Here is a 17,915-nt window from a genome sequence, read left to right on the forward strand (position 1 = left end):
ACATCAATGGCAGACTTTGGCCAAGAGTGAAGTAACCTAATATCTAGAGAAGTGCAGCCTTTATTTAAATTAAGAATCACTGTATTTCTAAACCATAAGCAGAGAGATTAACATAGTACTTACAAGAGCGTTTTATTTAGTTACATGTGCATATCCATGTTAAGCCTGAAAATGTTTAGATGGATATTTTTTCTTCCCTACCAATTATTTGGTAAAAATTAATATTTAAGATTAATATTTTTCGTAACAATTCTCAAAGTACTGATATTATCTTTATTTATTTTGTGATATTTTTGCGTTAAAATCAGGGTGACCAGACTCCCTAGTTGGTCCGGATCATTCTCAATTAATACCTGTTGTCCTGATATAATTAATATTAGTGCTCACTTTCACTCTCAAAACTCTCTTGTCTCAGACATAAATTATCATGGCATAATGTCCCGTTGAGCATAATCAGAGGACAGACTGTCACGTGACGGGAGTAATTACATTCCAGGCCTTTGTCCACTTGTTGGGCCCAGAGCTACGGGCAACTGTGACGCCGCTGAGCATGTAGGAGGGTCAGTATTGGTCGAGCAAACAAATAATCCAAAATGACGAAAAATGAAGAGTGTAGGTTTCATAATGTGATCTTGTATTCTTATTATATCTTCAGTGGCATTTTGTGTCCTGGTAATTTACCAGTATTTTACATGTCCTGATGAAGCTGGAAATCTGCCCTTCCTGGCATCCAGTCCTTTCTGAAGAAGGACAATATCATGTCAGATATCTCAACTCTCTGGGGTTTTTTCCACAAGTATTCTCTAGAGCATGACAGATAATCATTTTATATCAAAAGGTATAGTGTATTCTGAATGAAGCCAGCCGGCCACATGTGCATTAAGTGTTTTATCAGTTAGGAAGGCGTTTAGTTTGCAAAAGATAAATCCTAATGACTAGTGTCTCAGAATATAAGGTTTTATTTTTTATCCTATTGTATAGAGTCTGAAGATAGGTAGTCGCTGGCTTAAGTTCAGCTGCCCAGTGACGCTTTCGGGAACCCAGGCTCTTTGTGCTTTTCTGCTCCCTCGTCCTTGGCGTGTTGGCCTCTTATTGGTCTCTTACTTTTGGGTCAGCTGGACTTTACACAGATCATTCTCTCATTTTATGGCTCTCTCAGTCTTTGTTCCACTCGATCTGGAGCTGAATGTCACGTGATCTCTTCATCATTGCTGGGAGTCCTAATATTCTGACACTTCTTCCCTACCTTTTGTCCTTACCACTGGTCCTTGCCACCTGCCCTTGACATTTACTATTATGACTATTTTAAATTAAATTTTTATTTTATATTGGAGTATAGTTGATTTACAATGTTATGCTAGTTTCAGGTGTGCAGCAAAGTGGTTCAGTTAGACATATACACATATCCATTCTTTTTCAGATTCTTTTTCTCATATAGGTTATTACAGAGTATTATATTGAGTATAGCTCCCCGTGCTATACAGTAAATCCTTGTTGATTATTTTATATATAGTAGTGTATATATGTTAACCCCAAATTCCTAATTTATCCCTCTCCCCCTTAACTTGACATGCCCTTAACATTGACTATTATGTCTTGTATGAACTTGACATTGTAGCCACAACTGTGCTTGAAAATATTAGGTAATTTCCTTATTTTCTATTTTGAAAATGAAGCAACCAGAGACCAGATATGTATGAAAGTCATTGCCATGTGTCTTTCAAAATCAGATGAGTGACTCACTTTTATATTAGACATACATACAGTTTTATTTTCACAAATATCTCACATTTAGTAATGAGTATGTTCTTTAAACTTTTTAAATAACAGAGCCTGCCAAGTGATTTTAGGGCCCCAGAAATGAATTATTAGATCAGTTTAAATCTAATTTATAAAAGGGGACTTGCTAGTGACATAAAAGATGGAGAGGAGGAGAAATAAAGTGCACCAAAAAGAGAAACAGAAATTGTAAACTAATTTATTCCTTCACTGAAAATGTCCTTCAATACTCTTTCCCTAACCACAGTCAAACCACAGTTAACCACAACTAAAATGAATGTCACATTCGGAAACCAGCTTTGGACTCGAGGCAAAGGGTAGCTTAGTTTTTCTCTGAAACAGCTAGCTGTCCCCTTTTGACAAAAACTGAAGAGAACATCCATAGAAATCAGGGCACTATTCTTGAATGACAGCATCTTTCTTAATGGAGGAAAACATACAGTCTTACCTAAGGACCACTTAACAAACATTATAAAAGATCAAATGTTTTTTAAGTTATGAAATCAAGTTCAAGTATCCTTTTAAATGTTAAATGACAAATATATGAGTTAGTAGTAGCTTTTATAATTTTTATTTCCATGTATTTCATGTTGGAATTGCCTTCCTCAAACATGTATTTTAAAAATCAACTAAGTGCAGAATTTTATCCTTAAAAGCTTTCGGAAATATATGAATGAAAATGTTTATTCTCTTAATCTCAGGGAATATTTGTACCCTTCAAAGACATTCCTTTGCCACCATTCTTCCGAAGTCTTTCCTTAATTTAGATTTAGGCACACATCAAAGAAAGGGTACCTTAAACACCTGACCAATTCTTTAAACAATTCAGAAACAGAGCTAGAAAAGATGGACACTTTCACACGGCTACTGCTCTGTACTTTGTTCGTGTGGTTTCCTTTATTCTTAGACCGTAATGCAGTTTCCTGTAGCATTGTGTCAACGTGACACCAGTGATGTGTCTTTACCTGCAGTAGTAAATGTACGAGGGCCTCGTTCTGCTAGGTGTGTGTTTTATGTTTCAGCCGAGGAACTTGAAATGTAGGGAAACTACTTTCTAGCGTGAAATCACTGATGTCTTCACTTGATTTAAAGTAATACAGAGTTGCCCGTGTTAGGAGGTCAGAGTCATCAACTCTGGGACTAACACAAGGATTGTGTTAGGCAAAGAAATTTTAAGTTAGAGTAAGTTTTTAATAACGGCAAATCCCTCTGTGAGACACATTTGCTCAAGACTGATTCTGCATTGACAGATAATTTCGTTTTCTCTCTTCCTAATGGTGTTTTTCAAAAAGCACCACAGGGTTCCACAAAAATAAGAATTGAGAACTTAAAGTTTACTGAGTGAGATCATCACTATATCATGCTGATGTTTATATTAAAGAGCTATTGTTTGTGTCTTTGGAAGCAGTAAGATTCTGAAATCTTATCTATGATTTTGGTTCTGCACCTGTTCAAATAATATTCTCAGAATCTACAGCATCCTTAGTCCAGTTTAATGTCTAATAAATTAACAAAATAGGTCATATTATGAGAGAAGTACAGTAGTTTTTATAGACATGATTTAAGTTAGTACAGTGATTTAAAAGTCCTTGAGGATAAGTTTTAAAACAAGAAAAAAAATCATTAAAATGATAATTTTAGGGAAAACGGATTTAACCTAGTCTCTTTTCCCATGCTGTGTATGACCTAATTTTAAAATAAAGGGATTAAAATAAGGCTAGATGACAGTTTCTAAGGAAAACATCCACTTGTATACCCCCAAGCACTTGCTTTTTTTTTTTTTTTTTACATCTTTATGGGAGTATAATTGCTTTACAATGGTGTGTTAGTTACTGCTTTATAACAAAGTGAATCAGTTATCCATATACATATGTTCCCATATCTCTTCCCTCTTGCATCTCCCTCCCTCCCACCCTCCCTATCCCACCTCTCCAGGCGGTCACAAAGCACCGAGCCGATATTCCTGTGCCATGCGGCTGCTTCCCACTAGCTATCTACCTTACGTTTGTTAGTGTATATATGTCCATGACTCTCTCTCGCCCTGTCACAGCTCACCCTTCCCCCTCCCCATAGCCTCAAGTCCGTTCTCCAGTAGGTCTGTGTCTTTATTCCTGTCTTACCCCTAGGTTCTTCATGACATTACTTTTTCTTAAATTCCATATATATGTGTTAGCATACAGTATTTGTCTTTCTCTTTCTGACTTACTTTACTCTGTATGACAGACTCTAGGTCTATCCACCTCATTACAAATAGTTCAATTTCGTTTCTTTTTATGGCTGAGTAATATTCCATTGTATATATGTGCCACGTCTTCTTTATCCATTCATCCGATGATGGACACTTAGGTTGTTTCCATCCCCGGGCTATTGTAAATAGAGCTGCAGTGAACATTTTGGTACATGACTCTTTTTGAATTATGGTTTTCTCAGGGTATATGCCCAGGAGTGGGATTGCTGGGTCATATGGTAGTTCTATTTGTAGTTTTTTAAGGAACCTCCATACTGTTCTCCACAGTGGCTGTATCAATTTACATTCCCACCAACAGTGCAAGAGGGTTCCCTTTTCTCCACACCCTCTCCAGCATTTATTGTTTCTAGATTTTTTGATGACGGCCATTCTGACTGGTGTGAGATGGTATCTCATTGTAGTTTTGATTTACATTTCTCTAATGATTAATGAAGTTGAGCATTCTTTCATGTGTCTGTTGGCAATCTGTATATCTTCTTTGGAGAAATGTTTATTTAGGTCTTCTGCCCATTTTTGGACTGGGTTGTTTGTTTTTTTGTTATTGAGCTGCATGAGCTGCTTGTAAATCTTGGAGATTAATCCTTTGTCGGTTGCTTCATTTGCACATATTTTCTCCCGTTATGCGGGTTGTCTTTTGGGCTTGTTTATGGTTTCCTTTTTATTTAACCACTTGGTGCCACTTTACTGACCTGCTCTCACAGTTACAATTAAGACGCCTCCTGATAGAAGTCTGGTCTTTGAGCAGCTTTTTCTATATGCACACTCTAAGATAAGCAGGACGTGCATTTGTTTTCTTTTTTTTTCTGTTGTTTTGGTGACAGTCTTGTGCTGGGTCCCCAAAGCCTAATGGCATAGATTTTCTTAGATTAGTAGAAATGTTGGCTTTAAATTCATTTTTCTATTTCTGTGCAATTTAATATTTAAATGGTTCAAATTTCAAATGTATTTTTCCGTGTGAACAACAGCTTTTTAGCTCCCCCTCTGGGCTACTCCCATGTGCTGGGCGGCCTCCTTTTGGCCCCCAGATCCACTAAGCTTGTCTTCCACTTTGACCCCCAGGGGCAAGTCACTCAGCTCCCTTCCCCTCCCTCCAGCTTCCATCTGGATTCAGCCACGAGTGGCATTGACCAGAGATCAGAGGGCAGGAGGAGAGAAGAGTTGGTGTGTTCATTCCCCTCGCTTCTTCCTTGTGGGTCCCCGGTTTAACAGCGCGTCTGGGGGCAAGACCTCAGGCCCTTGCTAGCTGTCCTTCGTCCCTCCAGGCCCAGGGTGGGAACCTGCCCACTATCACTGGCCCTCAGTGCCTTACTATTCCTTGGTTTCCCTCCAGGCCATGTGAATAGTCCCTTCAGTCAATCCTCCAATTCTCCTGGGTGTGTCTTCTGTTTCAGGTCAGAATCCTGGCTGATATAACCTTGTATTGAAGCAGGTATTAAAGTTACTGTGTTTTACAACTGGACTATGTTTCTAAATTCTTCTCCCACTTAAAGACTTAGTTGGTATGTGGGAGGTTGCAATGAGGTCAGAGCCTAGTAAACAGTGAGGGTAGAGAATCAGAGGTACTGAGTATTACATTTCCAGCTCACTGTGGAAATCCAGCCAGCCTTTCAGTCTTTTTGAATTCCAGTTATTCACACAGTGAGTAATTGTAATAATAATCGTATGAGAATTCATTCTTTGTTTATCTTCACAGTGCAACCTGAAATCTTTTGTAAAGTTGCTTATATGTTTCATCTGCGTAGTTCTACTTCTTTTCCAATAGGACATCGTATCCTCGGCTAACTAACTTTACAGAGTCTGTGGCATGGGATGAGGGGGCAGTGGGGGAGAGCTGGGGCTTCCTTTTTGGCCACCAGTAACTCCCCTGAAATCCTGCAGGCTGTGTGGTTTCTTTTCTCTCCCTTTTGTAAAGTTCAGTGATTCTGTGATCGTGGGATGTGGGAAGAGAATTTTAAAATAGACTGGCACTGGGAAGGTGGACGTACGCACTGGCGAGAGGCGCTCACTTTCAGGTGAGCCTCTGCTCACCTGTGACAGGTCCTGTGTTTTAAGTTGCTCTACCCGGTCTGGGATGATGCTGGGGGGAAAGACAGGGAGAGAGATGTCTCTTATTGTAACTCCTGTGGATGTTAACGTATTTCAACTTGGCTCTGCCTCTAACGACTAGAACCCTCCTACTTTCTTTGTCTCCACTACTGTCACCTTAATTCAAGCTGCCGTCCTTGTGCATCTGGACTGCTGTGTGTTCTCCTAAACGGCCTCTCAGCAACCTCCCTCCCCCTACAATGCTACAGTTCATCCTCCTCTGGGCAGAGCTGAGGGATCTTTTTAAAAGTGTGTCATGTCGCTCTTCTACTCCCAGCTGCCAGCATCTCACCGTCAGACTTGGTCCTGTCTTGTCTGGAGACTTAGCAACGGCCTGGCACCTCCTCGCTCCTGAGTTTCTGCCAGACTGGCTTTCTCACTGTTCCTCCAGCACACCTCACCTATTCCCATGTTAGGACTTGTATGCACACTGCCGCCTCTACTGGACTCTCTCTCTCATCTTCATATTTTTGCCTCTCTCAAAATATTTATTTGTTTGTCTGTTTGCACTGGGCCTTAGTTGCGGCACGTAGCCTCCTTAGATGCGGCATGTGAACTCTTAGTTGCGGCATGCATGTGGAATCTAGTTCCCCGACCAGGGATCAAACCCGGGCCCGCTGTATTGGGAGCATGGAGTCTTATCTTCCCTGCACCACCAGGGAAGTCCCCTAAAATATTTTTTATATAGACTTGTTGAGTGAAAATCTTTACCTTATTTTTTACTTCTCCCCGTTGGAACATTAGTTCTACAAGAGCAGTGCGTATTTTGTTTATTATTTTCGCCATGCCTGATACATACAGGCATTCAAAACTTTTTGGAATAAATGAATGTAGTCAACCCCCCCCCCCCAAGAAATTACCCCCGTAGGAACCATCTGTGATAGAGGCGTTGTGTTGTGCTCTTACTGCGGTGCTCTTAGTCAGGGGGCGTTGCAAGATCATACCAAGAGCACAGTTGGCATAAACTCCATCCCTTTCACAGTTGGTTATTGGAATGCATTATGAATTCGGTCTCTATACCATTAGGTCTATATTCCACTCAGAGAAAGAAATAAAGCAATTCCAATTCAGGCTAATATTTCCGGAAAACCATGACCATCTAGCTGATTTGTCATGGAGAGTAAAAAATGAGTAATTTTTATTTACTAAAGGCATTTAGTACAAATCTTCTTATCTGTCTTATTTTTTACTTGTTTGGTTAACAGTAAAATACTCTTAAATTGTTTTGTCTAAGTAATTTTGATAGCGAAATCTAAAGGATGACTAGATTATAAACTTTTCAACCCTAGTAGTAGCAATGCTGCCACAGAATCATATCCAGTGAGAAAGTTGGCTTCACATGCTTTCCACTGCCCAGTTCTATTAACATTTTTTCATAGATTTATGAGATAAGAAATCTTTTTTGAGATAAAGCTTATTACAATATTTAGCCAAAAGAAATAAATGCTGATTTTTTTGTGTGAATGTAGGTTGAATGAGATTGAATTATTTCTATCTCATGAAATAATTATTTGTTAACAAAATAATAGGTTTTTTTTTCATGTTCTATTTCTGTTTAAATGAATTTATCTGTTGAGAAAACAGATAATATACTTGTTGCTTTAGAAGCCCAAATCCAGAAATAAATATTCTTCTTTTAAACCACCAAGTGCTTAGGAAACTACCTCATCAAGAAACCATAGGGTTTCCTGATCATTTTAAGGGATTTGCATCTTCACATGGCATCTGTTTTGGGGTCACAGGATGGGTACATGTAAGTCCCATTGATGTTTTTAAAGTTATCTAGGCTTCCCTGGTAGAGACATGATACCCTTTTCACATGTGTCCTTAATGAAAAGTAAAGTTGTAGAAGATACCATTTAATTAGGCTAATGGGCTAAACGAAATTGGCTGATGGGAAATGAAAGAACCTTAAGAGTGATTGGCATCAAAGGAACCTGCTTTAGGGAACACCACTAAATCAGAGACTCTGCCCACGCGACAGACAGATGCTCTTACTAGGCTGTGGGCCTGGTGGGCAGGCTCAGGACCCAGGGAGTACTGTGCCCACAGATGGGGATTGTCTGTGCACCTCCAGGAAATAAGGTGGCCTTGAGTAGCAGTGGAGTCCTCAGACGCATTAGAATTTAGGTAGGAGCTGGAATTATGACACCTTCTCACTTGTTATGTGGTTTTGTGTCTTTCTCGATAATTTTCCTTTTATTATTATGTAATTTGCTTTGTAAAAGTTAATGTCAGTAATATTAAAAGCTCTTAATAACTTGTACTTAGTGCCACCATTAAGTGTAGACTTCATTTAGGGTGACCTCATGTCACTAGACCAGATGCATTAAAATTATAGGGGATATGTCTGTTTGAATTCTTTTAAGCAATTTTTATCTTTCTCCAAGAGGAAATATTAAGCCAAACCATATTTAGAATAAAAAATCAGACCTAGAACACATAGTTGTGAGTGCAAAGCAATTGAAAAGAAAACTCCTTTCAGTTGGAACGTTGGAGCTTGTAAAGTGTTTGGAGACATCACATTTCTCTGCAGGTGGGGAGATGGGAGAGAATTCTGGGAATCTGCATCTACTCTGGCCTTGTCTTGAGCCAGTTATACCTTGAAGAAATCATTTCATTTATTTGCACCTCAGATTTTCCTTATATAAAATGAAAGGATTGGGACTTTTTTCTTCACAGTTTCTTCTCACTCTAAATTTCCAGAATTCCACAGAAGTCAAAATCTGGTTTGGGGCAGTAGAATACAGCAGGGGATTTAGATGGTATCAGGGCCACGCCCACATAATATTTTATTTCAACAGTAACAACCAGGCAGCAGGAACACAGGATACACTCTTCGTGGAACTAGGGACAGAGTGACTGATGTTCTTACAATTAAAGCCACACTGTTCTTTCATTCTTTATTTTCTTGCCTGTTAGCTGTATCTGCTCTGTAACGCTGTCGTTCCCCCATCATGAAGCGATGCCCACTTTGGGCCTCACTCACTCCTGAAAATACAGAAGTCTTTCCAGTTGTTCTTATAAATTTGCAAATGCTGCAGTGACCAGTTTTATATTATTGTGTTCTAGAGACCGTGTCATTGGTTTGATGATGACTGCCTGTGATCTTTGTTCTGTGACAAAGCTGTGGCCAGTAACAAAATTGACAGCAAATGATATATACGCAGAATTCTGGGCTGAGGTACGTCCTTGATTTTTATATGAACATAGATAATCTCAAGAAATGAGAAACAATTGGGAAGAAATTAAATATAAGGATAATTTAGTCACAGTATCTTAGTTGCTCATGTTTATGTTTACTTAAAAAACTATTGTTTAGCATTTATACAGGTATGAAGTAAGAACAGTCATTCTGTTACATCTGACTTGAATATGTATGTAAACTCTCTGATCTCCACTGAAATAGTTCAGGAACTGATGCCCTGAACAGTAGTGCAACAGTTTTCCTTATTTAATAGCCAATCTTTTGTCATCCATCCAATAAACTGTATTAGGCCATCTCCTTTATGGCAGCCACTGGAAAACGTACTCACGTTTTCCCACATATCGAGGGACCCACGATATCACGGGCTGTATGTGCCTACAGCTAGAAATTCGAGAGACTAATCACGTTGTACCGTAGAAACTGAGATGATGTAAATGTACCAAATGGTCAATTCAGCTGAAATTATGAGTTCTGTAGAATATGTGGGATGTTAATCCATGAATTCCTGACATGTGAAACAACCATGTGAATTACTTTCATGAATACCTTTTCTAGACTGAATTATCCAAATTATCAGAAACATGTGTTTACTCCTTGATTTGCCATGAGTAAGTAGAATATAATTCTCTTATTCAAATGAATCCACAAATACTTAGATCCCTGCATGTTCAAAGATTATGGAAAAAAACTGTAAAGTATTTGTACACCTCATTTGTTCTGAAGAAGTAAAAGTAAATTTGGAGGACAAAAAGTTCTGTAGTTGATGGTTCAGACCATAAATCTCATCCATGTAGAAGAGTGGATGTAAAAAGTAAAAAACAGTGAATCATTCAGCTAACGATTAGTAGAAATAGTCTATAATGTTGATCTGTCTTATAATTGTAAAGCCAAAGAATTTTTGTTGGGTGAAGACCATGGGCCTTGAGTTGAATATACTCATGGTGTTATTTCTCAAATACACAATGCATACATTGTGTAGGCATCCTCTTGCATGGTTTTTTTTTTTTTTCTTTATTTTATTGTGTGTGTGTCAAAATCTAGTTACTATCAGACTCAGGAAGATTGTTTTTAGATGTACATGTCTGAGCTGTAATGTTTGACTTTATTATCACAGTCAACTTAATTTGCATGTGTGTCTAAAAGTAGTAACCTAGAATTAATTCTATAAACACCACATAAGAAAACTTGTCTGAAGCTAGCTTATTGTTTTGCAAATACTTTTATTTATTTAACTGTGACATACTTCATACCATAACAACTATATCTGTATTCTAAAATACGAATCGAAATGTGAGAGACGTGTAGACTTTTTCCCTTTCTATTCCCCGTTGGTTAAACAGTCCACAGGGAGCGATTAGCTGCCAGTATCCTCATAGATGACGTCTGCAGGGAGCTCCCGGGGTGGAAACAGAAACGTAATCACCCAGTCTTGCCAGTTGATCTCCTAGACGTTCATAAAGTCCACGCTTCTCACCTCAGCCCCGCACTCTCTCCCACTTCTTCAGAGCTTCACCAGATCCCGCCTGGGTTACTGCAACATCTAACTGGGTTCCTTGCCTTTATCTTTTAAAATCAGTGTAGCAGTGATTAAGAGTATAGCCTCTGGTGTCATGTTGCTTGAGATGAAATCCTTGCCTTAGTACTGAGATTGAGCCCTCAGGCCAGTTCTCTGACTCATCTCTCTGCTTCGGTGACCATGCTTGCCGGTTCAGGACGACTTTAATTCTGTTTATGTCAGTACCACACCTCCCGTCTTCCGTCTCTCCACACTGATATGATAAAGATGAAAATCACACGCTCGATGCAGCAAGCCCTCTGCCTCTCCAGGCTCTCCCACATTTCAGCCCCTCTGTCCTCTGTGTCTCTGACCGTGCTGTGCAGTTTCATCTGCCTGGGGCTCCCTCCGTCACCCCTGCATCCCCTCACCCCTGAGCCCCAGACACCCCTGTGCTCCTGCACACACGGTCCATGGTGTCCCGTTGTTTTCCTCGTCAGCATCAATCCTTATTCGGGTACATATTCAAATCACTGCTTATTTTAAATCTTTTTATATGTTGGGCTTGTGAAATCCTTGAGCAAGGGGCCTAGTTATTTTCATTCACTTAGGACATAAAAGAAAAAAAGCTTGAGAACTACTGCTGTTCATATTTAAAGCAACAACACTAGAGCAAACTCTATACTTCAAGTGCCTTTAGTAGTCAAGGCAAGTGTCTTTGTCCTGTACACAAACATTCTTAACAAGGGTTATAGTAATTTGTCTCTAGACCTTATCTTAGCACATTCAGGGTGGTTTTAGTTGTTCTGTGCTTTGGATTTCTGAAAACAAGCATAATTAAAATAAAATAATTAAGAAATGTGAGGGAAGAGTGTGAGGTATTCAGGAAAAATTTTAACAATCTTTAACCTTAAAAAATAAATAAAAACAGTAAGATAATTTTTAAAATCTATAAAACGGGGATAATAATATCTAACTCATAGTATTTCATGAAGATTAAGTGAAATAATAGTACAAGTTGCCTAACCCAGAGCCTGCGATATCGTACATCTTTAATAAACATCTATAATTTTTAACCTCTGTGCTGATGTCTAGCCAGTTATACTGTATCTTTACTGACACGTTTTAGTAGACTATTGTTTATTATTGATGTATCAATATTCCTCTTTAAAGCCTAGCTCCACCCGGTGCATTGCATGTGAAAAGTCATCTGAAGAAGTGAGATAAAGACCTTGCGGTTATCTCACATTTTGTTCTTGTGTTCCACCTCACACATTTATCTCCTCTTATTACTAACTTTCACTAACTTCTACAAAATGAAACCAGAAGAGATGGCTAGGTTTCTGGTAATTCAGTACAGGAGAGGAATATCAGGATAAAACCCTGCAATAATACGTTACATGTTTTATTATTCTGACATTTGTTTGGGTCATTAAGCAGCAACATTATTCATTTTGAAGAGAATTAACGAACAAAGGGAACCACTCATTAATACCAAAGTTTTATAGCAGTTTATAAAATTGAGAGAGCCTCGTTTTCCCCTGTTTCTCCCAGGGTGATGAAATGAAGAAGCTGGGAATACAGCCTATTCCCATGATGGACAGAGACAAGAAGGACGAAGTCCCACAAGGCCAGGTATGAATTGTGTTGTAAAGTCCAATCGTTTACAGTGGCCATAACAGCGGATATGAATAAAAAGCATATGCAGTCTTATAGGACCTGGAACCACCTGAAATCTCCATTTAGACGGACTTGGAGCATAGTAAGACCACGAATGGGAAATCCTAGTTGCATTTAAAGGATTCACAGCTAGCCTTGTCATCATCACCTCGTCTACGGATGAAATTGCAGTCAGTTGCAGGCTTTCTTTTCTTACTTGAAATAGAGGGGATGGATGAATTTGAATTGTTGATATTTTTAACAAGCAGAAAATATTTTGTCATCAAATGTACAAAGATATTTTTTGGAGAATAACATTATAGATTTTGATTAGGTCCACTTTTCCTAACAAATAATGCATATATTTTAGTACATTTTGAGTTTTGTCTTACCATAAACTGGCACTAATTGTTCTCTTTTCAGGTCTTACTACATAATTTATGTTAATTTTTTATGTTTCGAGAGCTCTTGTGCCTTGTTAGTTTTGCATGTGTGCGTGTGTGGTGTGATATTTTCCTTTTATTATGGTCCTTTTAAACTCTCAATCTTCTAACATCATAATAAGGATGTTAGTTATGGACAAATAATATAAAATTCAGTTTAGAAAACATTTCAGAAAATTCACAAGATGAAGGTTTTGGATAAGTTCTCAAATTTTCCTACTTTATTTATTTAAAGTTAAGTTATTAACTCTTAATACAAAAGTTTAAGCTTGTCCACAGCTCTTGGAGGGCACAGCCCAGCAAGAGGTGGCGTGATTTTCTCGCCATCATTGCCTCTGGGGAGCAGTTTACTTGTTCGTATCCTTAACCAGTTCTTCTAGCAGGAGGCCCACTTTCCATCTCTGCTGACTGTGTACTGACATACCTACCATGCATGTTGCAGTTTAGTTTTATTTTAACATTGTGTGTGGAACTTTCCCGTGTAGGTGATCACAGTGATTATCCTTTCCTGTCTTGTGCCTGCTTTTCATGTCACGTTGTAAAAGTCCTGTCCCACCCTGAGATTATATAAACATTTGCCTATATTTTCTTCAGTTATTTTTTTATTTCATCACTTTATATTTCATTTGTTAATTCGTTTGGAATTTATCTTGTTATATGGATAAGATAGGGAGTTGATGACGTTAGCTTTTCCTTGTAAACAGTTGAGCACTCATCCCTATAGCGTGCATAAGAGAACTGAAGATGTCGCCAGGGAATGAACTTTGTTCTCATGTTACTTCATTAAGAGTAGTAAGTTTCTGCCAAAATCCCAGATCCATTTATAGTATTAGAGAATTGTAAATACAATATTTCTGTGATCAGCTAGTATTTTACCAAATATATTGCTTCCGACTTGAGATTACTATGAAATTATTCTTTGCCATAAAGATAAAAGACTCTCCTTCCCAATAATTAGTCTCTCTCTCGAGACCTTCTGCACCATGGCATCTGCTAAATATTGACATAAGAAAGTCTGTGCATGAACTGTAAAGTTAAAAATGGAAATGCATTTATTCTAGCAAGATGACTATGACGATAGACTTTACAACAGGAGAAAGCAGAAAGGAACCAAGTATATTTGACTCTTCTATATTCCCTGGTGTGTCTCACCGAAATTCAGTTAAGAAACTGGTAAGCCATGGTTTGCCGGTCACTTGATCTAAGGAGCCAGTTTTATCTTGTACATGTTGTCAACCATTAGGGCAGTTATTTGTAGCCAGACAGTCTGTGTTGTCTGGTTAATCATCCAGCAGCTCTTTTCCATGTGGCCTTCAAAGGCCAGTTGGGGCCCTCATCACTTATGTATGTGCACAGTGGCCCAGAATAATTCCTAATAAAATCTTTAATATATTTTTAAAAGTATCACAGATTAAAAACTTTAAATGCCGACATATCGAGAGAGCTGTTACCTGAGAGGGCTATGATAAAGTCAGTGAGATTTGTCGTAGGTCAAAAAAAGGGAGGGAGGAGATGAAGAAAATTTCAGTAAACCCAGTGAGGTACCAAAGCTAAGAGTAACAATGAGACACCCAACAGTGGGTGATTCCTGAGTATTAAGTTGGTGAAGAGTCACCCATGTAGAGGAATAGCAGATTTGACTTTGAAATGCTTAACACTTAAAGTACTAAATTTGACCAGAGATAAAAATAGGACCTGAATTATAACTGATCTGTAAAGAGAATCCCATTGAATATTGTACTTGGGTTTTAGATTAACTTCTTTTTATGTTTTAAATTTTTATGTTTTACTTTGTGAATGTATTTCAATGAATTTTTAACTGTAATCTACAGTAGTGTTCCTTGAGCCAAAGATTACTTAGCAAAACCAGAATATTTAGTTTTTTAGGTAGGCTTGAGAAGTAGAAAATTCACTTGAGGAATATAGCGCTCCTAGAATTGCTAATGTGCAGTTGTGTTTCTTCTCCGTGGTTTTTGTGCTGAGGCAGCTTGGATTCTACAATGCCGTGGCCATTCCCTGCTACACCACTCTCACCCAGATCCTCCCGCCCACAGAGCCTCTCCTGAAAGCCTGCAGGTATGCACAGTAGTTCAACCTGGGATGCTATTTTTTAAAAGATAAGAATGTATAGGATTTTATCTCCAAGTATATATGTGTCTTCACTACAGTTTACAATAAATGGGCTGTGTGTTTGCCTATGTAACAAGTATACATCAAGAGTATTTATTCATAAAAAGTTTTGAAGTTTTGTTTGTTCGTTTTTATGACTCAGAGGTCCCCGCCCAATGCTGTTTTGAAGGAGACAATAATGTCTTTTCTGGGCTGCTGGTTTGGAAAGGGACCCAGTTTAAATCACACAGTTTATCATTTGAATGGAAGAGATAGAATCTTGAATGGCATCTTCTTTAAGTTTCATTTTCTTCCCAAAAGAAATGCAAGCCGTCAACAGTTGATCAGAACAGATTTCTCTGTGTCCTCTCATCATCTTTCTGGAGGGCTAAACTCAGCTAAGAACATTGGAAATTTTTTAAGATGTTCATCTTACTTTGAAAGGAAATTCCTTTGGGGAAGGTGAACGGTGATGAACATTGGCTGTGTGGGTTGATTCTCTGCAGGGGAATTGGTTTCAACACGATTTTTCTAACCACTCAGCCAGAACCACACTGAGGGGCTGGAGTGGATGCACCGTTGAGGGGAGGAAAACAGACATGTGACGAGATATTTGTAAACAAAATCCGAGGATTTAGTGTGCTCCCATTCTCTGCTGTGGAAACTTATCTGATGAACTCATTCTTTAAGGAAAACAAACTAACAAGCAAGAAAATTTTTAAAAGATCCTGCTTTTTCCTTTTTAAGTGATTCTCTTTCTTCTCTGCTCCTGTGGAGATGAACAGAACATCCCAGTGTATTTTGTTGCACCATCACTGACCTTAATCAGTAGCTAGTTTCTGAAAATATTATCTTATTGCCTAAGGGCTCAGCCATGTGGACAGTTTGGAGTGTGAGTGAGTATTCATTCTTGATGGAGTCAGGTTGGAAAAATGTATGTCCCACCAAAGCGAAAAGAGAGTGTCAATTGAAATCCAAGCAGCATGTTGTAAAAAAAAAAAAAAAAAAAAAAATAGATGCAGGCATTACTCAGAAGTTCTTTCTGTCCAAAAATTCTCTGTATTTGCGCGAAATATTTAGAACCAGCAGAATGAACACTTGCTATTATTATCAAGCTCTGGGATTGTTATTCAGCTGTCTCAGCAGTTTTCATGCCTTCTTGCTACTGTGGACTTGGCTAAACCGCATAATCCCTTAAAGGCCATTTCAATACGATTAAAACTTGAAAAATTCATCATGTATCATTGTATCCAAGGAAACACAACAAAGTTAGTGGGTGTTTTTTTCCCAATATATAAAAAAATCTCTTCAGGTTCTGGGAAAATGATACCTGATGACACAGGACAAAAGCTAAAGTGTTACATTTTTCAGGTTATATTTTAGGGGTTTCTTTTGTCCAAAGGTATCTTAGCAGGTCTTCTTTGCATGAATTTTGTGTTTGCTAATGATAAGGTTCCCTTCTGATTTTGACTTTGCGTGTGAGAAAGCAAGGTGCAAGGTGGGGAGATGTCAAGGAGGCCTCTGCGAGGTTAGCCGGGCCAGCAGGGTGGTGGTCAGGCAGCCGGAGTTCTCACACCATCGGAGGAGAGGAAGATGCTGCAGCCCTTGAGCTGCAGATACTGAGATGGGAAGATAGGAGGTGGGGGAGTGAGGCTGTGTTTGAGACTAGAGGCCACCGGAGCACAAATACAACCTCGTAACGAGGAACTTTCAAAAGTTTGTAGCAGGTATAACTTATGGTGCCTTTCTAATACATGACACACATGTGGGGTGAAGGGGATGGAGCCGCCCCGGGGGGACACACGCTTCCCCCCATGGGGTGGGAAGGCCTGGCCGGAGGTGTCGTTGGTGGATGAACTTGCGGCTCCGGGCCCCCTTCCACCCTTTCCTCCCATCCCGCGTGTCCTCGGTGGTCACCCGTTGGCTCAGTCCCCTTTCCAGTGAATCGCAACTAAGAAACGAGCTGGTGGGACGGGGCTTTGGTGGTTGAGGCTCCTCTGAGGAGACTGAGCAGTGGTGCCAAGTCGGGGGACGGGCTGGGAGCCTGCAAGCTGGTTATAGTCAAGGTCACCAGAGTCAAAACGACACCCAAAGCCATCAGGCTGAGTTATGCCACAGGATGGTGTAGATGATTGTTGGGACAGAGTCCAGAAATCCTTTCTGAAACAGCCCCTGTCGCTGCGTCTCTTATTCCAGGAATAACCTGAGCCAGTGGGAGAAGGTGATTCGAGGGGAGGAGAGTGCCGTGTGGATCTCGAACCCGCCGGCGGCCCAGGGGACCTCGGAGAAGCTGCCCGTGAAGATCGATGACTGATGGCCGCCCCCGAGCCCTCCCACCTGAAGATGTTCATCTTGCTTCTTTGACTTTTCTTCCTTTTATTTTTGTGGGGGGAACCTACACCTGGTAACTGGGATGCAGACCTCTTCAAGAAGGTACCATCAAGTAAACACATCCAGCAGACGGCTCCCTGCCAGGCTCCTCTGTACTGCGTCACAGACGGTGATCAGCCAGGACCAGAAATCCGCAGCCCCAGTGACTCCTTGTGAACTGGCCTTTTCTAATGGGCTAATATAGCTGAGGCCTTAATGGAAACGGACAATTGTTCGGAAGGGGGTACTTTTCCACTGTATCTTCCCAGTGAGGGTTAAAACGGTACTATTAGGATATTGTACTTTGGCTTTAACACCAGTGTTGCTTTGATGTTGTTGGTTATAAATAGGAACTTTTACGTGTTACTCTTGTGGATGTTCATGTGTGACCTACTTGTAATTAGCGTGAATCATAGCAGACAGCCTCAGACACGTGGCATCGAGGTTACAGAGTTAAGAAGCGCTTTTCTGCAATCAGTGATGGAAAATCCATCCTTCTTCAGAGCCTCATGAACTAGA

General features: G+C 39.5%; 1 protein-coding gene across 1 annotated transcript in view; it reads left to right on the forward strand.

Annotated features, from left to right (window-relative positions):
• Positions 1-17,639, forward strand: part of PDE10A (phosphodiesterase 10A) — a gene marked incomplete at its 5' end in the record, with an annotated part of 577,771 nt that extends 560,132 nt beyond the window's left edge. Inside the window, 4 exons of the mRNA XM_082855961.1 lie at positions 9,185-9,296; positions 12,370-12,450; positions 14,905-14,993; positions 17,223-17,639. Coding sequence (XP_082712087.1) covers positions 9,185-9,296; positions 12,370-12,450; positions 14,905-14,993; positions 17,223-17,340 — 400 coding nt within the window. The 3' untranslated portion in view covers positions 17,341-17,639. The remainder of the gene's footprint in view (positions 1-9,184; positions 9,297-12,369; positions 12,451-14,904; positions 14,994-17,222) is intronic.
• Between the last annotated feature and the right edge of the window lie 276 nt (positions 17,640-17,915).

The sequence above is a fragment of the Leucopleurus acutus genome (assembly GCF_964270905.1).
Source record: "Leucopleurus acutus genome assembly, chromosome: 15".
Lineage (NCBI taxonomy): Eukaryota > Metazoa > Chordata > Mammalia > Artiodactyla > Delphinidae > Leucopleurus > Leucopleurus acutus.